General features: G+C 34.3%; 1 protein-coding gene and 1 long non-coding RNA gene across 2 annotated transcripts; both read left to right on the top strand.

Moving 5' to 3' along the window:
- Positions 1–3584: 3584 nt before the first annotated feature.
- Positions 3585–5924, top strand: LOC111989479 (H/ACA ribonucleoprotein complex subunit 4). Its single transcript, XM_024021257.2, has 2 exons — positions 3585–3706; positions 4040–5924. Exon 2 carries the CDS (start codon positions 4046–4048, stop codon positions 5762–5764), a length of 1719 nt encoding a protein of 572 aa, XP_023877025.1. The 5' UTR covers positions 3585–3706; positions 4040–4045; the 3' UTR covers positions 5765–5924.
- A 4463-nt stretch (positions 5925–10387) lies between these two features.
- On the top strand, positions 10388–10952 carry LOC136070924 (uncharacterized). The gene is made up of 2 exons (XR_010632202.1): positions 10388–10485; positions 10553–10952. It is a non-coding gene; the product is annotated as an uncharacterized LOC136070924 (long non-coding RNA).
- The last annotated feature ends 14508 nt before the right edge of the window (positions 10953–25460 follow it).

The following is a 25460-nucleotide window of genomic DNA, read 5'->3' as shown; positions in this document are numbered from 1 at the left end:
AATATACTCAAATTAGGGGTTCCATCTTTGAAAAGTGATAAATCTAGTCTTTGGCATAACAAATCAAATAAAAAAAAAATTAGGGTTTCATCTTTGAATCCAATCTCTTGGTTAGTTTTGCCCCTAATCTTTAAGTTTTAAATCATTTGAACAAGATCCCTTATTGCTTTTCATATGATTCTAATTACTTATCAAAAAAAAAAAAAAAATCATTTGAACAAAATGATAAACCCATATCACAAACACAAAATACAGAAAAAGAGATATGAAAAAGGAAGAAAATTTACCTAATTTGAGACTAGGAAGCCGAGACTAAGAGGCTAAGAAGACTCATGGTGGAAAGTGGAAACAAAGTGAGGTGGCGGCGTCAGGTGGGGTGTGATGTAGCGGCAACAACAACCAGCAACCCGATGGAGTGAAGACAGATTTTGATGTAAAGGACTAAAGGACTTTGTTTGTTTCAAAATAAAAAAGAGAGATTTTGAAATTAACCCTTGAGACTAGAAAGCAGAGAGAACAGAGAGAACTTAGAGAAGACTGATTTATAAGAGAGAGAGATGAGGGTTGAGAGTCTTGAAACCTAGAGGCTGATCGAGTAAGGAGTAAGGAGGACTCATCATGACCATGGGCATGGGGAAGTGAAAATCTGATTTTGATTTTGTTAGAAATATAGAATGTAATTGTATTGTATTTCATCAATGAAAGAATGTACATAGGTGCCTTTATATAGGAGGCATATGTGAGTAGTACAAGTAAGTATGTGTGCTATACAAGTAACCTAACTGGGCCTAAAGCCCACAATATATTATACACGTTAACAGCCCCCCTCAAACTCAAGGTGGATGTGAGACCAGCTTGAGGTTGTCAACCAAAGTTCGAAGGCGTCCCTTAGGATGTGACTTGGTGAAGATATCTGCAAGTTGATCTTTAGAGAAGACTGAGATCAGCTTGTGAGCACCATGGACAAGATGAAAACGGATTTTGTTGCTGTAGACTTCTCTGTCCAACCACCAGATATCATTGATCCCTTTCCTAGTTCATCCTTTAATGAACAGGTGGAAGATGAACAGGTTGAAGTCGAGCTACCCAACCCTAATCCTGAGCTTGGGTCTCCTACTCTTGCTCCACCTGAAGATCTTGCACAAGACATTCCACCCCGTCACTCAACTCGAGTAAGATCTATTCCTACACATTTACTTGACTATCATTGTTACACTGCCCTTGCTACACTACACGAGCCTCACACCTATCGTGAAGTTTCCACTGATCCTTTATGGCAGATTGCAATGAAAGAAGAACTTGATGCATTATCTAAAAACCATACTTAGGATTTGGTGACACTTCCTCCTAGGAAATCTGTGGTTGGTTATAAGTGGATTTACAAGATTAAGACTCACTCTGATACCATGTTAGAAATACTGAATGTAATTATATTGTATTTCATCAATGAAAGAATGTACATAGGTGCCTTTATATAGGTGGCATATGTGAGTAGTACAAGTAAATATGTGTGCCATACAAGTAACCTAACTAGGCCTAAAGCCCATAATATATTATACACGTTAACAGATTTGAAGTGTAGCCGACTAGCCGTTCTAAATCTTTTGATGAAGATTTTCTTTTGTGTGGAAATTGTGTAATATTAGTACTCTTAGCCTTTTAGTCCCATCACTCTTAGCAACTTAGGGATTTTGATTTGAAACTTAGCATGTATCACAAAACAACTCAGTGCTTTTAGTCCAATCAGTACTCTTCTCTCTTCAAACTTCACGTGTTCTAGAAATATCAAAATTTTTTTTTTTAATCTGGAACCATCGGATGGGTCGGGTTCTAAGGGTTTTTAACCCATTAACCCGCTCGAACTGACTATTCGGTTTTTATTAGAGAGGGACCCGAATCTAACCGACCATGGACTTCGGGTCCACCCGCTGGGCCTCAAGTCAGTCGGACCCGGTTGGTTTGGTCGGGTCTTTTACCCGTTGGACAGCCCTAGTCACATGTGGACAAAACAACTCCCAGACCTAATAGCAAAGGATTGAGAGACATTTAAGAGGATAGAGAAACTTGGGTTGAGTTGAAAGAGACCTAGGAGATTGAGGATTGGATTAGATGGCACTATTTGTGGTCTTGTAGGATCCTGGGGCATGGAGTTCATGCTCTCATAGGACGACCACAACTAGAGTTGTGGGTTCAATTTTATATTTTTCGTGCAAGAGAGAGAAACATGCAATTTAATTTCTTGAAGCCTGTGTTTTCGTGAGAAGGATAGAGTGGTGATGGAAACAGACTTTCAAAAGATGTTTGATCTTATTTTGCAAGTGGTTGTGAATGGGAACTTGAAGGAGGATCAGATGATTAAGATTGAGTTTGTGTTTTGTGATATGGGAGAAAGGGTATGGGTTTGTGGTACTGGAGATTGTGTTTTGGAACTTGAGTTGAGGTTAGCGATAGCACTTCCTGCTTGGATTTTATCTTCATGAATTGAAAGGGCCAAACATCCATGCAAAGCTTCTGGGTGATCTAGTTCTACTACAGTGGAAGACATTCACATGTGGAAATTGGAAGGAATATTCATAGGGAGCTATGGGCTAATGATAAGTACAAAACAATAGTAGATAAAACAATATTACTGTTTATTTGGATATTAACATTTTGCTGGAAAATTATTCATTTTTCAAAAGGTATTTTGTAGAAGATTATTTTATTTTCCTATATTTAGTAAAGACCTTAAAATAAGTTTGAAAATTATTTCTTGACTTCTCTTATTTAGCTTTGCATGAGATATAGTTGATTTGTTAGAAAATTTTAGTTGAAAATCACTCTATCTTATGCTAAGCTAAATAAGACAAATTATGAGACAATTTCCCTTTGACCAATTTTTTTAGGGTTTGATCTACTTCTAGTAGTTTTTAAAAAGGAATCTCCTTTTATTTTAATGAAATTTTGTTACATCATTCGTTAACTAAATAAAAGGTGGGATCAAGATTCATTACTACTTGTTATTGTATATTTAAAATAAAAGGACATGTCCAATTAAAAAGGTATTAGAGGTAAACCAAACCCATTTTTTTATGATACTAACAAACACAAAAAATACAAAAAACTATCTTCTCATAAAAATTTCCATTTTAAAAAATAGAGTCTAAATATTTTTTTTAATGTAATTTATGTGAGAAATGTTACGTCTACGATATTTTCACAATAAATTATAAATAGTAAGTTATTATTAGTTCTAATTTGAATTTAAAACTTAAATTACTTTTTTTTTACTAATAATAATCTATCACTTAAGATTTATTACGTAAGACATAAAATTTCTCAATTTCAATGGTATCCTAGAAGAAGAAAAAAAACCACTAAGGGGTTCAATAACACACACAATATATTAAAAATTAAATTCTAGAATTCGGCCCACAAAGGATAAAAATTGCAGCCACGAACAAACCCAAGCCTTTTGGGTTTTTAGTTTTTGTTTCTCAAAAAAAGAAAAAAAAAAAAGAAGAAAAAAAAAAAGGCCTAGCCCAAATAAAAAACGTAGGAAGGCTTCCAAAACTACGTAGTTTTAATATTACAAAAAAAAAAAAAAGGCACAACCTTAAAGGCCATAAAACCCAAGCATTAGGGTTTTTCTGCTCTGGCCAGTTGGTTACCTCTGATTCTCTCTCACAACACCAGCAGCTGCTGAAACTCAAAATCACAGCCAAAGGTATGATCAAATCAAAACTGCCCACAATTCATTTACTTTTTTTTATTCAATTAAAAATTAACTCTTTCTACATCATTGTATATTGTGCTTTTCATTTTACTCAAATTGTTTACTTCCTATTACAACTGTTATAAACCTTGTTGTTCATAAGCTGTAGAAACCATTATACAAACCCAAAAACAAAAACTTTAGTGTAATGTAATCATTACCCTTTCAAGAATGAATCTTTTTGTTAAAAAAAAAATGCCCATTTCGCTAATAGTTTTTTTTTTTTTTTTCCACCTATATTTGTTTTTGTTTTCATTTGGGTTTTTATTGTAATGCTTTGTGAAGGTGGTAATGGCTTCTCATTCGGAGAAGAAGAAGAAGAAGCACCGGTCCAAAGGCGAAGGTGAATCAGTTACCCAAATTGATGTTTCTGAGAAGGATTTCATGATCAAGCCACAGAACTTCACTCCTTCCATTGACACCTCACAATGGCCAATCCTTCTCAAGAATTATGATCGCCTCAACGTCCGAACCGGACACTACACGCCCCTCCCGTGTGGATACTCGCCTCTCAAGCGCCCTATTGATCAATACATCAAGTATGGTATTATCAATCTTGACAAACCTGCTAACCCTTCTTCCCATGAGGTTGTTGCTTGGATTAAACGGATACTTAAGGTCGAAAAAACTGGTCATAGTGGTACCCTTGATCCCAAAGTCACTGGCAATCTCATTGTTTGTATTGATAGAGCCACTAGGCTTGTTAAATCCCAACAGGGTGCCGGGAAAGAGTATGTTTGTGTTGCTAGATTGCATTCTTCTGTGAATGATAAGTCTAAGGTGGCTCGAGCACTTGAGACGCTTACAGGGGCTGTGTTTCAGAGGCCGCCTTTGATTTCTGCTGTCAAGAGACAGCTTAGGATTAGGACTATTTATGAAAGTAAGCTTCTTGAGTATGATGCAGATAAGCATTTGGTTGTTTTTTGGATTTCTTGTGAGGCTGGGACTTATGTTAGGACAATGTGTGTGCATTTGGGGTTGATTCTTGGGGTTGGAGGGCATATGCAGGAGTTGAGGAGAGTGAGGTCTGGGATTTTAGGGGAGAAGGATAATATGGTTACGATGCACGATGTGATGGATGCTCAATGGGTTTATGAGAATTATAGGGATGAGAGTTATTTGAGGAGGGCGATTATGCCATTGGAAGTACTTTTGACGAGTTATAAGAGGTTGGTTGTGAAGGATTCGGCTGTGAATGCTATATGTTACGGTGCTAAGTTGATGATTCCTGGGTTGTTGAGGTTTGAGAATGAGGTTGAGGTTGGGGAAGAAGTGGTTCTTATGACTACTAAGGGTGAAGCAATTGCATTGGGGATTGCGGAAATGACCACAGCAGTGATGGCAACTTGTGATCATGGTGTGGTGGCGAGGATTAAGAGGGTGGTGATGGATCGGGATACTTATCCGAGGAAGTGGGGGTTGGGGCCAAGGGCATTGATGAAGAAAAAATTGGTCGCAGATGGGAAGTTGGATAAGCATGGGAAGCCGAATGAGAAAACACCTCAAGAGTGGGTGAGGAATCTGGTTTTACCAACTGGTGGGGATTCAGTGGTTGCGAGCCTTGCTGCTGCTACTGAACCAGCTCTAGTGGAGAAAGAAAAGAAAGAGAAGAGTAAGCGGAAGTTGGAGGATGAAAGCACTGATAGCCCTGTTCCTGTTTCTTCCAAGAAAGCTAAAGTTGCCGAGGTCCAAGAAGTTGAGAAGGTAAAGAAAGTCAAGGAAGAAGATGTGGAGGTTGAAGTTGAAAAGAAAGACAAGAAGAAAAAGAAAAAGAAGGATACAAAGGATGGTGATGCGGAGCCTTTAGGTGATGAGAAGGCTGAGGAGGAGAAGAAAAAGGAGCACAAAGTTACGGTTGAAGCTGGTTCCCCTGAAGCAGAGAAGTCTGAGAAGAAGAAAAAGAAGAAGAAGAACAAAGAGGCTGAGGATGGTGCAGGTGATGGTGAGGCTGCTTCGAGTGAGAAGAAGAAAAAGAAGAAGAAGAAGAATAAAGATGCAGATGAAGAATAGGTGGAAGGAATGATGTATGCCTGCCTATCTGTTTCCCATTTCATCTGTAATGAGTCTTCAAAGTTTTGTAACTTTTTGATGCATTCCCCGGAACTAATTTTCACTGTTTAGCTTTGAGGCTTTTTTCTCTATCTAATTTGATTATGTCAATTCGTCATTATTTAAATATTTGTTGACTTTTTCCCCTAACTTGAAAGGTATGCTAATTCTTTCTGATATAATGTTTGTGGTATCTGCTATGAAATCAAATTTAGTCTGTAGATATTGGCATGTCTAATTGAAGCTGCGGTTATGTGTGTTTATATGGTTTAAAATTAGCTTGTGTAAGGGTGCAATCAGTTAGTATTTGAAATGAAAAATAAATTGGATTTTTGTGGTTCTTAGATTGATTGATTTTTGGCATTCAAACCCTACCTGTCCACTCCTCCCTATTTACCTAGGCAAAATTGAAAATAAAAAAATTGAAAGTGTTGGTTATCATTGTAATGTTAGCTAAGAATTGAGGCTTTTCCGGTTAATAATCTTCCCTGGCCTTAAAAGAGGGAGGAAGCTCAAATGGATGCTTCCTTCCTGGATTGACATTTGTTATTGCCAGCATAATGGGCTGCCAAGTTTGCTGATTTTTGTATGTGGTTTGCGGTACAGGAGTGAATTTGTAATATGTGGTCTTCTATGTAAAAGCTTACTTCTATTTCATCTTTGATTTCATGAAATACGGTTTCTTTTGTTTTATCTACTGTGTGGGGTATCTGAGCTAGCTAAGCAATGCCTTATCTCAACTAGTGGAATTTCTAAAGTAATGAGCATAGAATCTCAACTAGTGGAGTTTCTGAAGTCATGAACATAGAAGGGAGTTTCTCTATACTATGTTATATTTATTGCTGTGTATTTAATATTCTTAAAGGTAATCTAAGATCAAGAGCTAGGATTCTAGGGTTACTAAAGCCTCTTGTGAGTCGTTGTAGGCAGCTTTTTTCTTATCTATTTTATGAAAGTTTAGATTTAGATATTTCTTGAGCTCTTTGAGCCTAGCAAGTGATATTTGATTGTTCCTACTTCAATGTTATTATTTTTTACTTTGCTTTGATCTTGTTTGTTGTTGGAATCTTTTCTTAAACCGTTCTATACCACCTAAGTTCTCCTCACCACATCACTAACTCATGAGTATGATTCATGACATGGGACAAATTCCAAGTGTTGTGTAAATAAACTATTCTTAGAATTTTAATATTAGATTAATTTGTGAGCTCTTTCGTCTGACCCCAAACCTCTTTCTACCTTTTTTGCTAGATGAACATCCCAGAACTAATTGGAGACTTGCAGTGCTGTTTAAACTTGATTGGATTGAGTTTATCTTCTTAAATTTTTTAGTTTTTTCTTCTGCAAATTATGTTGCTAAAGATCACAAAATTTTCTTGGTAGCATTTGTAATTTTGCGTTAATACCATGAATCAGCTGCAAATTGTTTTGTGAGTACAAGCTATTCCTCTTTGAAATCATAGTTTCTCTTAGCTCATGTTAGCTCCTTGTGCCCGTAGCTTGACCTCAGCCTTTAATTTCCTTCAGTGATGCTTTCCCTTTCTTGCAAAGGGAAGCCAACAAATAAAATGACAGCAGAAAGTACTAGACCTTAGGATGAAAATGAAGAAGGGAAATAATGACAAAGAGGATTGGCATGTAGTTCACTATAATTTGGTATTGTAGTTCATTCTAATTTACACATTTTTCTCTGTCTAATTTGGTATTGTATTCATTATAATTTACACATTTTTTGACATGTTTTGAACATGGAAGGTTTGATTACTTTTTCCAGTAACATGTTTAATATCTGCTACAAAATTTAGTTTATAGATACTGGCATGCTTACTTGATGTGTTTAAAAATAGCTTGCCAAAGAATGGACATAGTTAGTGCTTGAAAATATCATTAAACTATCAAAAAAAGTGTAAATATTATTCTTAATTTATCCTGATAATAATCTTATTGGCTCCTAAAAGAAAAAGGAAGCTGCAGTGGATCCTCCTCCTTAGGGCAAAGTAGAAGAGAGAGAGTTACCCACCCACAAGAGGGCAAAGAAGAAGAGACGAGTGTCCAATGTTCTCCTCAAGATGAGGTGAACTGTTCATTCTGCCCTTCTCTTACCCTTTTCTGGTTATATTTGTTCTGGCTTGCTTTGTAATATGTTAAGTGTGGTTGCATTTGAGTGTTAGTCATTTCTGGTTTCATATGAATTGCACTGTAGGGCACACATTAACCATCTATTTTGAGAAAGTTTTTATGGAAAATTGAAAAAGCTATCAAAACAGTGAATTATTTTTTCACTTTTCCATAAACAGTTTCCTAAAATGGATTACTAATATATGCCCTAAGGGCACACGTTAGTAAATTCCTATTTATATATATATATATATATATTAGGAAGATATGTGTAAATAGACTAAATCAATAATTGAATTAATATGTTAAGTGTGCCTAGGCATGCATCTTTCGTTTTTTCTTTTTTGCTAAAAAGAAAGTCAATTACTAAAATTGATCACTTGGTCTTGAAGGAAATGACATGGAGTATTCATTTATATACAGACACTATTCTTAAGGTGTTGAACTACGCAGACAGGGATAATCTTCTATTATTTCCTAGTCTTTGTCTTTTGGATAGATTTTGATTGAAACCAGATACTTCATTTAATCATTGTTATCACAGTTATGTATTTTTATAAAATAGAATTACATAAAATGTTATGTTTAAATGTTTACAATTGTTAAGAATTGTTAAGAATCACATTAGATTATTATCATATTATCCATTGACAATTGTTTTCAAACTGTTAAGAAATTGAAATAACTCATGTTAAATTTGAACTTACAAACCTTGTGCAATTGCACCAACCAATTGAGTTAATAGGAAAAGTATATTTTTATTTTCTAAGCCTATTAACCTTTTTTAAAATTATAGGTTCTTACAAATTATATTTGAAAAAATGTGTGCTTTACTTCAATCAGGGGTACACTTTGCTTTGCTCCTTGGCATTAGGAGGTCTATGGGCTAAAGTGCGCGTGACGGTTTTAATAACGCTGATTTTTTTACAAAATTGATCCGATACTGTTATGGTACCATAGCTTTGCTATTTGAGATTTAAATAGTCTGTTTCCATGGTGATTGCTGCTTCTGCCATGATTGGGACAGTAGTCAATTTACATTTGCACTCTTTAAGTAATTGAAGATACTTGATTTTAACTAGAAACTGATACTTTTGTCACCAGATTGACATTGGTGAGATTGATAGATTTCTATATGTAATTTGTGTCTTGATGCATCGTATTGGATCTTTGCCATGTGCAGGACTGGTGGAGCATCTGGGAAGAAGAAATGAGGGAAGATCATAGCGTTTGAAATTTTGACTTCATAAAGTACCTGGAATGATTTTTGTAGCTCTGTTATGCTGATAGTTTTGGTTATGCATTTTACTAAGACCTCCATAAAGATGTAGAACTTTGTAATTTTTGAATCTTTTGTGATCACTGGAATTTCCATTGCATTCAGTACATGTTAATTAGCGGACTAGGATTGATCTCATTTATACAAATGTTTTGATTATGTGATTGAAGAACTTTTATGGCTATAGAAGGATTGCCATTCAACAACGTTAGTCTTAAATGTGAATGTCACATTTTGGTGCCATTTATTATCAACGTTAGTCTTAGATGCTAAGGCTTGTTGATGGCAAAGGTTTACTATGATGAATATCATTTAGTGAAGATAGGGAAGCGGATGCTGCCGTGTCCTGTGAAAGGGCTTCTCCTTATGTCTCAAGCTATAGTTTGATTTTGGTGTTTATGTTTCATTCATTTTGCCTATTCCACTTCTTTTTTAATAAAATAATTCTGTGTGCTGCATTAGGCATTAGTACAATATTATGCTCTTTTTCGGATTAGCTACAAGCCTACAATACCAGAGTTTTATATGTTTGGAGCCATGGATATGTATGTTTTTTGATTTTACTTGTGACTGATAAATCAGTGATGCTCTCCGTGTCTTGCTTTTTTGAAAGGCAACAAGCACTGTAAATCCTACAAAACAATTCCTACATGTTGCTTAGTAGATAAATTAAGTTGGATATGTGATTACACTAAGACTTGTTCAAAAGATGAAGTTTTCTCAATGTAGTACCCCATTGGACAAAAATGCTGGCTTCTGCAGCATGTCAAGAATGATGGGCAGTGAAATTGATCTAGTTCAGCCTAAGTATTAGGCCAGCTCTAATAAGTGTAGCTGAGAGGGCTGGGTCGAGCTGCAGGGGCAGCAAAATTTCTAACCATTATCCAAAAAAAAATGTGTAGTTGAGAGGCAGTTTGTGCAGAAACGGATTTGCTATGTCCTTGTGGGAAACCTATGATATGTTGCTCTACTTCTAGTATCCTAGTAACTTAAGGTTGATTACAGAGTCAACCTCATTTGACGTTTGCAATTTTTTGCCCCCTATGATGAAATGACACGGTAGAGTCATTTAAAATGGTTTGGTTATGTTCAAAGTAGAGCGATTAATGCATTAATGAGAAACAGACCAAAGCGAACTGAATAGAGTGAAAGTTTTTTTTTTTTTTTGAGAGAGAGAGTTTCATTTGTTTCCTTCTAATTTACTTTGATGTCATTCAATGGCAGAGGAGATGCTTGAATCAACAAAACCGAGGATGACTAGCAGCTTGGCTACTCTAGCTTCTACGTAATACATTCTTCAATCTCTTTTTCATATGTTGTTGTTTCTTTTTATGTGGCATGGTTTTTAACAGGTCTCATTTATCAAGAGCTGAGGAATTGAAAGGCAGCAGTGATGAGAGGCCTGCTCTATTTAGTGGCAACCCCTTTGAGTCAACAGTGATTGATCTAGCCAGTGGTTCAAAAACAGGTCTTCAGAATCAACGAGATGCAGAGCTAACAGCACCTATTTCCAAGACCAAGGAGTCTCTACCTTCTTAACCAAAAGAATAAATTATGAAAGTAGTGTGTGAATGTACAAAATTCTATAATAATCTTTATTTTCTGATGTGCTGTAGATGGAAGAAACCACCTTTATTTGGATAAGTTTGTGATATACTGTTGGGCTCTATAGTAAAATCTCTAGATCTTATACTTATAGTTGCCCCATCTCTCTCTCTCTCGTTTGCCAATGATGAGGTTAATTGAAATTCAGAGTTTGTAGTTTGCTTAAGTACTCCAGCATACATTTGGTAGATAAGTCAATTTCATTTTAGCATATATCTTTGACTTCTCATTTTCCAAGTGCCACTACATTTTAATCTCCTATGATGAGAGATCCACAATAGAATAAAATACATATAATAATCCTCAACCCAAAATAGTTTGCATGATCAAATACATCCAACTTATGACTTTTACTCTGTCCAAGTGCCACTAAATGTGGTTGATTACGAATGATGGAACATAAAATAGAAAATGGTAAAAGTAAGACAGAGAACTTTTACTCTGTTCATTTCACCCTGCATTACAAGCTGTGGTTCTAAAGCTCATTGTCATTTAATTATTAACATTTTAAAAAATAAAAATAAAAGGAATTTACATTGTGGCACTGAGTATGCACTTGGGGTTGTAAGGTTATTGTCTCTAAATTACTCTATTTGTAATTGTGTTGCTTGAATGTTTTTAGGGATGTTCGGCAAATTACAAAGCTTGTTTAGTTTGATACAAGCTGAACTGAAAATGAGACTATTAATCCAGTTTTTCTAGAATCAAAACTAGTTTTAGTTAACCGGCAGCTTGTGAAAATGTCAAATTTGTACGCATGTGAAAACACCAAAATTTAAAAATTTAATTTGGAGGGCATGATTTTTAAAGAACCACTTTGAAGATATGGGAATGCATTTAGTTCCCACTTTGAATAAGTTTTTTGAACAAAAGACTTACCAAACTAAAAAAAATTAAAACTAATTATGTTGATCTTGGCTGCCTGGCCTAGTTTTATGATTTGCTACATTCCTTTACTTATTGGTAATTGCTGCTGCCAGGGAGGCATACCTGAAAAAAGAAAATAGTGGAGGTTTTGTTGACTCAAATGAGGCTCACACTTATCATTATGGTCGAAATGCTAAACTCTCAATGACAAAATTATTTTGATAATTTTTTCAAAAGGACTGGGTTGTTCATTTTTGGTAAAATTGGTCAATCGTGCTTAATTTTTATTTTCTTTTTTATTGGTAATTCTTGTTATTGTGGAAACTTTTTGGGATGTTTATTTTATTTTAGATGGGTCCAAATGTAATAATAATTTTATGAAACAAAATTGCACAAAAATTTTAGTTGGGGTGGTTATACCCGTGTCGGACACAGACATTTAAGACACCTCCGCACACTTGGATCAAATGAAAATGCCTAAAAAATATAAAACCTAGTGTATTAGCCGTGATTGTTGACTATTTCATACTGGATCTTTAATTTCAATTCAAGTGTTTACTGAAAATTTTAAAATTGTCAACAATCTTTGGATTAGATTTTTTGCATAACTTGCTAATTGTACAGTCACCCTATTTCCAACCTTAGACACCACAATAAACACACAACTATGATTAAGTTGCAAATGTTGCATAAGAACAATTAGAGAGCACATAAGGTTATACATCTTCGGTTTTATAGTATATAAAAAAAAATAAAAATAAAAGAACCACTATATGTGACAAAAGAACTGTCAAATGTGATATTGGAACTGCACAATGTGATAATTAAACCATCAGATGTGAGAAAACAAATAAGAGAACCACCTAATGTGACAAAAGAATTGTCAAATGTGATGTTGGAACTATACAATGTGAGGATGAAATCATCAAATGTGAGAAAAAAGTAAGAGAACCACCAAATGTGAGAAAAGAACTATCACATGTGATGTTGAAACTGCACAATGTGAGGATAGAATCGTCAAATGTGAGAAAAAAGTAAAGGAACCACCAAATGTGAGAAAAAAACTGTCACATGTGGTGTTGGAACTGCACAATGTGAGGATGGAACCGTGGTGGAAAAGAGCTGTCACATATGATAGTGGAACTGCACAATGTGAGTATGGAGCCGTCAAATGTGAGAAAAAAGTAAGAGAACCACCAAATGTGAGAAAAGAATTGTTACATGTGGTGCTGAAACTGTACAATGTGAGAATGAAACCGTCAAATGTGAGAAAAAAGTAAGGGAATCACCAAATGTGAGAAAAAATTAAGGGAATCACCAAATGTGAGAAAAAAACTATCACATGTGGTGTTGGAACTGCATAATGTGAGGATGGAACCGTCAAATGTGAGAGAAAAAGTAAAGGAACCATCAAATGTGAGAAAAGAACTGTCACATGTGATGTTGGAACCGCACAATGTGAGGACGGAACCGTCAAATGTGAAAAAAAAAAGTAAGGGAGCCACCAAATATGAGAAAAAAACTGTCATATGTGATATTAAAATTGCACAATGTGAGGATAGAACCATCAAATGTGAGAAAAAAGTAAAGGAACCACCAAATATGAGAAAAGAACTGTCACATGTGATGTTGGAACTGCATAATGTGAGAATGAAATCGTCAAATGTGAGAAAAAAGTAAGGGAACCACCAAATGTGAGAAAAGAATTGTCACATGTGATATTGAAATTGCACAATGTGAGGATGGAACTATCAAGTGTGAAAAAAAAGTAAGAGAACCACCCAATGTGACAAAAGAACTGTCATATGTGATGTTGGAACTGCATAATGTGAGGATAGAACTGTCAAATGTGATCAAAAAAAGTAAGGGAGCCACCAAGTGTGAGAAAAGAACTGTCGTATGTGATATTAGAACTACACAATGTGAGGATGGAACCGTCAAATGTGAGAAAAAAATAAGGGAACTACTAAACATGAGAAAAGAACTGTTACATGTGATGTTGGAATTGTACAATGTGAGGATGAAACCGTCAAATGTGAGAAAAAGTAACCTAGTGTAGCAGGTTACCTACTAGTGGGTACCGTACCCCTCCTTTTTTTGGGATGGTATCGTAGAATTACTCATAATAATAATAACCTATCAACTCTCTGTCTTTTTACTTTTTCATCTTCTCGGTAGATATACAATAATGAAAATTAAAATTTTTTTTTATTCTCTTAACATTTTTTATCCTCCCAATTAAACAAAGCAAAGTTGAAAATAAGTTTAGGCAAGTCAAGTATTAAAATATAAAAAAGTTTCATTTATTTTGATTTTGAACATGAGCTCATTTTTAATTTTGTTAAACAAGTTCAAGCTTATTTACAAATTACATGATTAACTTTTTCTTTTTTGAACAATTAAAGCTTGTTAGCCCTTCTCAAATCCATACTAATAGGTAATAACCAAATTATTGTTGAAACAATATTAATAATCCACTCAACAATTGTCCCTTAAATCTAAAGGGGTTTCATAGTTATACCTTCTCTAGGTCTACCTATTTGGGCTATAGTCTACAGATACATCCAACAACAAGGTGCACATTACAGAAAACAGCAGACTGCTCTTTCTGCTTTATACTTACAAAACAAAAATTCAAATATGAAATATGGGTCACTAGTCACTTTAGTCAGTACCAGTACTATTTAAATCATTAAATGGACTGTGAGATTGGGTAATTTAGACAGTATCATTTAATTTAGGCAATCATATTTAAATTCAAATATGATTGCGCATTATTCCTTAAAAAAAAATGATTGTGCATTATGAACTGTACTTAGACATTCTTTGGTATCCGTTAAACTGGGTGAGAACACTTTTATTTTTTTAATCGGGAATGATCTACCAGAATCTTCGAACCTTTTTGAACCAACTCTCCAGTTCCACCAGCGAGCCCCAAGGTTCACGAACGGGCTATTGGGAAAAAATCCTAAATCTCCTCAATGATTATGGGTGAATTAAAATAAATGATTGCCAAGCAATAAAGATTTATATGAAAACAAAAATTTTAGCAAATACCAATAAAAAAACAACAATACATAACATCAAATCTCATTTGAAAAAACTCTTCAGTGTTGAGGGAAAAATCACGGGATGACTCCAAAAAATATCCCCTATAAAAATAGATATTACAACTCTCAAGTTTATGCAAAACATGAGTCCACACTAAATTGGAGAGACAACAAATAAATCTTAAGGAGTGAATATAATTTCTTCACAAAACCTAGTAGCATGATCTTCTTTTGAACATTCCAACGCTCTTTGGTTGTAGCACTCAAACCTCTAAGAGAACTCTATTAATTTATCTTTCTTATGTGTAGTTTGAGCAAAGAAAAATGTCTCTTTTTATTTTTCACTCTCTTACACTCTCACTATGTATCTCTCTATTTAATACTGCACCTCTCTCAGTATGTTTCTCTCATAGCTTCAGACTCACTCACTGGAAGCTCTCAAGCTCTTTGTCCATGTGTGTGTCTCTCTTTTTCTTCAATTATCACTTAAGCTCTCACATCAAATGTTCTTAATGCTAAAATTTTTAGCATTGATGAACAATATGTTGTTCCTAAGAGCAATAATTGATAAATAAATAATATTCAAATGTCAATTCATGAATGCTTTTAAGATGACGCAATTGAGATGATATATGCTATCTACGGAATTTTCAGTGTAATAGACTATGAACATTATGCGTACTGCCCCTAAAATACAACAACTCAGCCACCTTATGGATTATCTTTAGTTACAAGTCTACATAGCTTGTAGAATTAGAAGCTCTTAAAATAGTACTTTTAAATATATATACCTTCAAGAAGCTCACCAAAGCCTTCAAATGCAGCACTTAAGGTTTTCTCAGATGTGTTGTCGATAATTCCTTACCTAATTTATCATTCTCCTACATGAACTTGGAGATTCCGCCATCTTGATCTGGTGCCATACTTTCAACACTACTTCACTCAACATCATAAAATGCATGATGTGATCAATGTCTTAAAATTCGTGTTCGCACATGCACTTACAGCATTCACATGCCATGCATACATTTACCTTACCCTTGAGAAGGTCACTTAGAGCACTTGCAGCAGTGGAGCCATATTGCTATATTGCTAAAATTTAGCTCCACAAACACAAAACACACGCTGCAGCAGTGGTGGCAAATCTAAATATTTTAGATGTTCAGCTACAGTACACATCTATATATAGATGTGTACTGTAGCTGAAGCAAAAAAAAAAAAATTATTTTTTTATTCGGCCGGTTAAATAAAATAATAACAAATCTCTCTCATCTCTCATCTCTCTCAGTCGCTCTTTCATCTCTCTCTCAAAACTCTCTCATCTGTCTCTCTCAGTCACTCTCTCATCGCCGATCGCCGATCGCCGCCGATCGCCTCATCTCATCTCACGCCGCCGATCGCCTCATGCAGCCTCACGCCGCCGATCGCATCATCTCATCTCACGCCACCGTCGATCCTCGCCGCCAGACCCAGACTCACACCACCGTCGATCCTCGCAGCCAGACCCAGACCCACGCCGTCGATCCTCGCTGCCAGACCCACGCCGTCGATCCTCGCCGCCAGACCCACGCCGTCGATCCACATCGATCCACATCAATCCATGCCGTCGATCCACCGGGAATGATGTTTGATTTTTTTTTTTCTTCTATGGGTTTGATGGCTGTAGTTGTGGGATGATGTTTGATTTTTTTTTTTCTTCTATGGGTTTAATGGCTGTGGTGGTGGAATGATGTTTGATTTTTTTTTTTTCTTCCGTGGGTTTGATGGCTGTGGTGGTGGCGATGGTGGTTGTTGTGGCTATGGTTTGGTGGTACGGTGTTTGATTTAAAAAAAAAAAGGACACCCGAACCACCGAGTGGTGGTGGATTGATGACTATGATGGTTGTTTGGGGATTTATTTTGTTTGTGGACTTGGTTGTGTCTGTATTGGTGGTGGTGGTGGAAGTGGTGGCTGTGGCTGATTGTAGAGGAGGTTGTGGTTGGTACTGGGAGGTTTTTTGGGTTGTGAGATATATTATTTTATTGTAGGAGAATATTATTTTATTATGATGTTTATATTATTATATTGTGTTGATAGTTAAAATAGATTCACTGCTGCAGCAGGTGTGTAGGTATAATAGATAAAGTAACTTTTAGTGGAGCTAAAAAGCTAAATTTTTAGCTCCACTGCTGCGAATGCTCAATCCAAGACACCTAAAACTTACTTCATTTGGGTTTGTAAACTTAAAAAAATTTGCAACCTTGCTACGGTAAGGTTGCATATATGAAAAAAAAAAAAAAAAAAACATATTTTGCATCTTGAAATACTACTTTATCTATTTTACTAATTTATTTTACAACTCACCATACACTCCAATTTTAATTTTTTACATATAACACAATAAAAAAAATATAAACTACCTAATAAAAAAAAAAAAAAAAACTCTTTTTCTCTTTACACACAACCACAAGAATAAAAGAAAAAAAAATTTCTCTACAACCTATGAACAGTAAGGTTGCATTATTTTTTGAAGTATACAAACTTGGATAGAATGGATTTTGGGTGTTTTGTGTTGTAAAATAGCAATTAGGGGGTGTTTATACCCCCAATGCTAATGGTATTGTTCATAGGTTGTAAAGAAAAATAATAATATTTTAATCTTTTGGTTGTATGTAAAGAGAAAAAGAGAGTGGGAGGAGAGTATTTTTTATTATTTTATTAGGTAGTTTATATTATTTTATTGGGTTGTACATAAAAATAAAAATTAAGATGTTGGGTGAGTTGTAAAATGAATTAGTAAAATAGATAAAGTAGTGTTAGAGAATACACGCCAAATAAGTGTTTTTTTTGGTTGACATCTTCGAATACTAGTGATCTAAAAATAAAAGCTGTCCAATGATAGATTTTGACTATAAAAAAAAAAGGTTAAAAGGTTAAAAGGTATGAATATTAAATCAATTAAATAAGCAATTAATCAATATTTAGAATATTGTATTTTATATAAAAATTATAATATTCCAACACAGTAGAATTTTTTTTGAAAATAATTACAACATGCTGCTAACTCCGTAGTTCGAACTTTTTTCCTCCTAGACCTCCAAACACTTTGTATATGGGAAGTTACCAATTCAGCTATAAAGCCTTTGGCAACATAGTAGAATTCTATCTTGGAATGATACTGTTCAATTGCCATTTTTTTTATTCATTTTTTATTCATCTTCTCTCTCTTATCAAACAAAATATTTCCTCATTCTTTCTCTCAGCCACTCATTATTTTCAGCCTTACTCTCTCTAAGTCTTGTTGTCCTCTTCCACCTTTGTGAGCTAACACTCTCAATCCTCTCTACCATTTTTATCACACAAATTCTAGCATCACTCATTTTTGTGTCTAACTCCCTCACCCAGTTTCTTCTTTTTATCACCATCTCCGTCACCAAATTTTTTTCCCCTCCATCTCCCTCACCGATGGGAACAAATAATAAAGAAAAAAAATATTTAAAAATTGTAAAAAAAATATTTAAATAAAATGGTAAAAGAATAGAATATCATATAAGAGCATTGGAGCACTCTCATCAGGTGTGTCAAATGCCAAATATTTGGCATTTGACACACCAAACACCAAAAACCCACCATCATCAGACGTTCCAAATTCCATAAAATTTGGCATGGAGCTACAGTATGCTCTCAAATATGAGAGCGTACGGTCAAGAATGCCAAAATTTTATATGCTTATTTTATTTACTTTTCCTCTCTCTCTCTCTCCTCCCAACACAGACAACAACTTCAGAGTCTCCCAAGCGCGCCCCAAGCTCTAGACTCCGCCACTGTGCTCTCTGGTGACCACTTCAAGCTCACTTCAACTCCGGCCTCGTCCCTTCCGTCGTCGAGCGCCTCGGTGACGCCAAATAGCCCGTCCGCGACACCGCCCGGCGGTTCCTCCCCACGCTCAAGCAACTCTGTTTGATTTGGGATGGGTTTGATGAGTCTCCCACCTTCGACGCATCACTTCCACGCCATCTCCCTCTAGCCATGGTTTTTCTGTGTTTTTTTTTTTTTTTTTTTTTTTTTTTTTTTTTTTTTTTTTTGCTGTGGTTTGATGGGTGGGTTGGATGGGCTCTGTTTGATTTGGGATGGGTTTGATGGGTCTCCCACCTCCACGCATCACTTCCACGCCGATCTCCCTCTAGCCATGGTTTTTCTATGTTTTTTTTTTTTTTTTTTTTGGCTGTGGTTTGATGGGTGGGTTCAGATGGGCAGTGGTGGTGTGCTGCTATGGGCAGTGGTGGTGGTGTTATGCTGATTTTGGTGGTTTGGTTGATTGGTTGATTTTGGGTTTTGGGTTTTGGTTATGGTTGTCGGCGGTGGTGGATTGTGGTGGTTGTAGGGGTGAGCTATTATGGACAGTGGTCGTGGTGTTGTGCTTTGGGCGGCGGTGGTGGTGGTGGGCTGTGTAATATATATTACTGTTTGAAGTTTTTTTTTAATGATATTTTAATGTGTTGTATATATTATTTTAATGTTTAGAACTAAAAAATAGAATACCTGATAAATGACATGTTGTAAAATGATGTGCTAAAATGATAAAGTAGGTGTTTGATGTGTCAAAATGTCATTTTTTATAGAACAGCTGATGGGAATACTCTAATGAGACTATCACCTGAATATCCTGTGAGGGGGTTTAACTTAAGTCTCTTATTATCTTTGTCAAATGAAAAATTATTTATTAATCAATTTCCAATCCAATTTTTTACACCAAATTGGACTCGAGTATAAAACTTAGTAACAATTCCTTATAAGTGTTTTTCATTAGGTTCCTAACTAAATTCAAATATATGATTGCATTGATCAATGAATGACAAAATAAAATTATCCTTTCTAATTAAGGAAATTTAAATAAATCAAATATGTCCTTTTTTACATGATAATACAACAAATAAGCCTATGGATTGACTTAAAATTTTTAACTATAGTTGACGCAACTTGTTATGATTGATCGATGCATAATAAATTTGACAGACCAATATCTATGGTGAACTTATGTAAAGGTGATGTTACTCTAATTATAATTTGTCATCTTAATAAGATATGAAAAAGTTGTATTTAACGTGGTACGAATTTCATTTTTTTTTCAATGACTTTCGAGTTTATATCTTATTTTTGTATTAAATGACTTATTTTTATTAGTGTGTAATACAACATCCCTAAATTTCGGGAGTATCGAATAATTGCTTCCTTGCGTTGCTCTAATAAAACTTCTTTTGATTGATAATTTGATAGTTATATCTTACAACAAAAGAAAGTGAATTTATTTCGTTTATAAAAGAGAGCAAGTAACGTCGACTTGATCCTATAAGGATTTGGCGCCCAGTAAATTTTTGTATACAAATCAACAAAGTCTCTTGACGTATAAATGACGTATGGATTACATGCTAGAGTGGGTGAGGCTTTGACATAGAGCTTCAGTAAAGTTATGGACCATCGAATCATATTAAGTGCAGAGACAGAAGATGGTCACTATTCACTTCACTAGGCAAATCTGGTATTTACTGACATCGAAGAAGTGTGGTTGTTCTTGGATCTCTCATGTTAGGGTTGACTATATACTCATAATTCATGGATGATTGAGATTGAGATTGAGAGGCCATAATTTCATGGAGCATAACAGAGGTGTGTATTTTTAAGTAGGTTGCTGGTTCCTGTCACCTAAAATAAGTTTCATCTTATTTGAGTGGCCAGCAAGTGTTTGCGAAAAATGTCCCCAAACATGCATTTTTCTGCATTCTTTTTGTTTGTTTCCCTATAGAAATCAATTGTTATGACCTGCTAATATATAATATGCTATCTTATTAGCCCACCCAAAAAAAAAAAAAAAAAATCAGGGCCTCAGTTTGAAAAAGTATTATTAGCAATTGTTGATGAGTAACAATGTTGCCGCTTATATGCAGTAATCTTAATTTGGTTAAGACTTAATTTATACATATCAAAGGTGTCTTAGCCTAAAAAAAAAAAAAAAAAAATCAGGGCCTCAGTTTGAAAAAGTATTATTAGCAATTGTTGATGAGTAACAATGTTGCCGCTTATATGCAGTAATCTTAATTTGGTTAAGACTTAATTTATACATATCAAAGGTGTCTTAGCCATTGGTTACATTATTCCACTCATGTCTGCTAGACACCTAAAATACCCAATGGACTGATGTTGTAATGGATTAAATCGGTGACTTTGAGATTTAAAATGCCCCAGATTGACTAATGAGACTATCACCTGACTACCTTGTGAGAGGGTTTAACTTAAGTCTCTTATTATCTTTGCCAAATGAAAAATTATTTATTAATCAATTTCCTATCCAATTTTTTACACCAAATTAGACTCGAGTATAAAACTTAGTAACAATTCCTTATACGTGTTTTTCATTAGGTTCCTAACTAAATTCAAACATATGATTGCATTGATCAATGAATGACAAAATAACGTTATCCTTTCTAATTAAGGAAATTTAAATTTAATGCAATTATTTATTTCAATTTAATTGAGAAATATATTATACCTAAAGAACTATACTTAAGTTTTAGCTTTCGAATGATGCGATTTGTAAAAGCAATAAGTAAGCTTTCACAGTTTGTGCGCAATAAACACTAGTCTTTTGAGTATATCTACTCTTTGAAAAAAACTTTATTCTTTGGCAATGATTTGCTCATTGTAATGCACAAATATTCAACTTGCAGCATTAATAGACGTTTCTGGGTCAGCAAGTTTAATTTTGGGTTTCAACTTTTATAGTTAATTCTCTCCCATGTGCAAAAATGGTAAGAGTCATTGATTAGGAAGTAAGAATTGGTGTCTATATGGCCACGATTATAATGTGCTACTACTAGCTAGCTAGGAATTGTGCAAGTGGTATATTTTTAGAGACGTGTGTAGAACACATTCCAAACTCCAAACACAAATGGATACAGACAACGCCGTGTAGCCGCAACCATGTGAAGAAAATGTAGATGCCCAGAGGAGGGACAGCATTTTTTTTTTCACTGCGTGATTGAGTTCCCTGCTAGCTATCGTGGAACGGTCAAAGCTACGTTCTTTGAGTTGTCACTTGTTGATTAAAGAAACCAAGAAGCCAGAAGAGCATAACGACAATGAAAGCTGATCTTGCTGTGCCTGAAACTTTTGAATTTTGTTTTCATCATTTGTTTGGCTACTGAAGAATTAATTTACGGAGCTGTGCATGGTATAGAAATGGTTTTGCAAATTGCAAAAGTCGGTTGAGAGAACAAAATACAAACACTACTCGGACAAGCAATCAATTAACCTTTTTGGCATTGTCGTAAGCAAAGACGGAACTGAGAACTTTTGTTTGAAAGGTCGAAATATGAAATTGAGACATTAATCAAAACCACACACGTATATATACAAAATTATCAACTTTGATGTATATATATTTATTAAATTTTTAGAACTTATTATTTTTTAAATTCTACCAAGTACACAAAAAATGTCTAGTTTGAAAATAAATATGCATAAAAATATTTATAAAAAAGAAACTTATTATCTCTTATAAAGGTTATATTTGATGAAAATATTTCTTAAAATAAAATTCATATGCTATCATGCATCTCCAAATAAAAATTCTTAACAGTTTTAATTTCAATATAAATTAATTATCAAATTGTCTTTCGATGTGAATAACAAAATACAACGGAATAGATGAAGTCTTCAAAACAAAGAATAGCCCAAAACAATATAGAGCAAATTTGTTTCTATAACCATTTTGAGAAAATAAAAAGCAAGAAGTAAGGCCTGTATATAGTAAAATTCGCCATATTCCTAACATCACTCTTAAGTTAAAATTAAAAAAACATGGACCTAAATTTATGCACCAACTAAGGGTTTGCTTGAGATCCACTTATTTTGTTGAAACTAAAAACTTTTTACTGAAAGTATTGTAATTAAAAGTAAAAGTTAGCTAAAATAGTACAATGAAACCCATAAATAGTATCAAAAAGTGCAGTGGGGCATATGAATAGTAGCAAAAATAAGCTGAATAGTAAAATAAGCTGACTTTTTAATTTGGAGCCAAATGCACATCATCTGTTTGGGATTCGCCTATTTTGCTGAAACTGAATTTTTTTTGCTGAAAGTACCATAGATAAAAGTAAAAGTTAGCTAAAATAGTACAATGAGACCCATGATTAATATCAAAAAGTGCAGTGTGACCTATGAATAGTAGCAAAAATAAGTTGAATAGTAAAATAAGCTGGCTTTTTAATTTGGAGCCAAATGCACATGGTCTGTTTGATACCATAGATAAAGGTAAAAGTTAGTTGAAATAGTATAATGAGATTCATAAATAGTACCAAAAAGTGCAGTGGAACTCATGAATAGTAGCAAAAATAAGCTAAATAGAAAAATAAATTGGCAAAAATAATTTTTGCCAAACAAACACTTAGTAAAAAGTTTTTAGTTTTAATAAAATAAATGAATCCCAAATAGACCCTAAGTTCTTTGGGTTGAAATAATTTCCCTCACCCAAACATTTCAGAGTCATATAATAAAAGTACTTCATGCTATACATTTAACTTTAAAAAAAAAAAATGTACATTTACATCCAACCATTACAATGAGGCTACTCAAACGAATCTAGACCTCTTGTTTGAGCTGTCATTTTTAAACTAAATCCCAATATTCCATCACACTAATATGTCATTATTGATAAGGAAAATTTGGATTCATTTTTTTAGTTGAAAAGTTCTCAAATTTTAAGCAGTTAACTAATTTTTAGACATGTATGATTCTTTGGACTACACCATTCTAATTAGAAAAATTAATTGATGAAAATGATTAAAAAGCAAACATTATTTTATATAATTGGTAGATGCAATAATTCTTTCATATAATATATATGAAAGAAATATTTTATATTTCCAATAGATAAAATTTCATCTTATAACAAAAGCAAATCTTACCTACAAGATTAAATCACCACTGAAACTTTGTAATTTGAGTGGCACAATTAAAGTATCGTGTGAATTCAATCCACCACAAAATTCTCTCTCTCTCTCTCTCTCTCTTTTTGTCTCTCAATTGAAAAAAAAGATTACATATACATAGTCAATAGAAGTTCATCTCATAATTAAGAGGAAAACCCTACCTTCAAAATCACCACCGAAATTTTATAATTTGAATGATACAATTAGGGTATCGTATGAGTTCAATCCACCACTAAATATAGTACCAATTAAAAAACACAAAAAAACGTGGAAAATTGGATCAAAACTTTAACAATAATTTTAAATTCTAATCCAAATTATTAGTGTGCTGGCATAGAAATTTGTGGACTAACAAAATGGCAGGTTCAAAGATTGAAAGAATTATGCCAAGACTCAAGAGTCACAAGTCAAAAATAACAGACCCCACTTGCGATGCCATTTTCATTCTACAGTAAGAGAGTGCGTTCACTCAATGATTGTCCTCATAATGCACTAACTCCATCTATAAGGATCTATTTGGATACAACTTATTGTTACTGAAAATTGATTATTGTTAAAAATAATGTAGTAAAATAATTTTTAAATGTGTAAATAGTAGCATGAGACTCATTTTTAATATTTTTTTCTGAATAAAGTAGCTGTGAGTCTCATGAACCGTACATAAACAGTATCAAAACAGTATATGAACAGTGTTTTTTGTCTCATAATTATGCGGACTAATCATTTTTTTATTGAGTAATCACAATCACACCGGTCAACAAATCTTGCAATTACACGCGAACTGTTCTAATAACAAAGGAGTAAAAGTCTCACTCAGCAGCCAAGCTTCCAAACGTGATAAGATGTCCCCTTCTACCGGGTCAACCCGATACCTCCAAACCCATAAAGAGGACCCACCATTTGCATTATTGAGACCACGTGTCCCAAATGCTGACGCAATAAATATTAGGTTTGGGTTTGACACTGAAACAATTAATGGTAGCAGGATAAAAGAGACAAAAACTAGCACAGGAACCATGCCAAGATTTTCAATAAAGCAAAAACCTTTTATTTTCGTGGTCCCAACTAGCAATTTTGTCGCCTCTACACATTGACACGTGCCTATCCCCTTTAGTTGGTCAAAGTCTTATTACCACAACCCACATGCAAAATATTACTTTATTTTTACGTGAAAAGACAGTTAGCTATACAGGTGGCATGGACACGTGTCACCCTCACAAGCTCCGGCAGGTGTCTCCGGCGTTGTCGTCGCCGGCATCTTAGACTCAGTGTCGGGATCAATGAAACCACTCTTAATTTGCTTTATGATGATTCATATCAATAATCTATGACTGTCCTGTTGATCATTTTAGTATTTAATTGTTTTTTTTGGTCTTTTTCTCTTGGATTATTTTTTACAACCTTCCCCTTTTAGATAAAAAATTTCCCAATTGAGGAAGGGAAAAAAGAAAGATTGCTTATTAGTATATGGAGAACATTTAGAAGAAATATATATAGTTCTTGTGACTCGTATTTAATGCTTTTTTTTTGTGAAAGACAATATTGTCGTTCATATAATTTACTTGTGTTTTTGTCAATTTATTTGACTTAAGAGCAATACAACTTGACAAGATTGTGTCTAATAATGTAATCTAAATATTATTTAAAAAAAAAAAGAAAGACAGTAGAGGGGAAAAAATGATACTAGTACAATGACACATCAATAATGGAAACTTCTGATTGATTGAGTGAAAAACACAAAGACTAGATCTTACTTCATGATACAGTAAGC

Source organism: Quercus suber, unplaced genomic scaffold, assembly GCF_002906115.3.
Source record: "Quercus suber isolate HL8 unplaced genomic scaffold, Cork oak 2.0 scaffold_270, whole genome shotgun sequence".
NCBI lineage: Eukaryota > Viridiplantae > Streptophyta > Magnoliopsida > Fagales > Fagaceae > Quercus > Quercus suber.
Note: the sequence above shows the minus strand (reverse complement) of the source record. Positions and strands in the feature narration are given on the sequence as shown.

Coding starts and splice junctions, on each gene's coding strand:
- LOC111989479 (XM_024021257.2), top strand. CDS start 4,046: ATGGCTTCTCATTCGGAGAAGAAGAAGAAGAAGCACCGGTCCAAAGGC.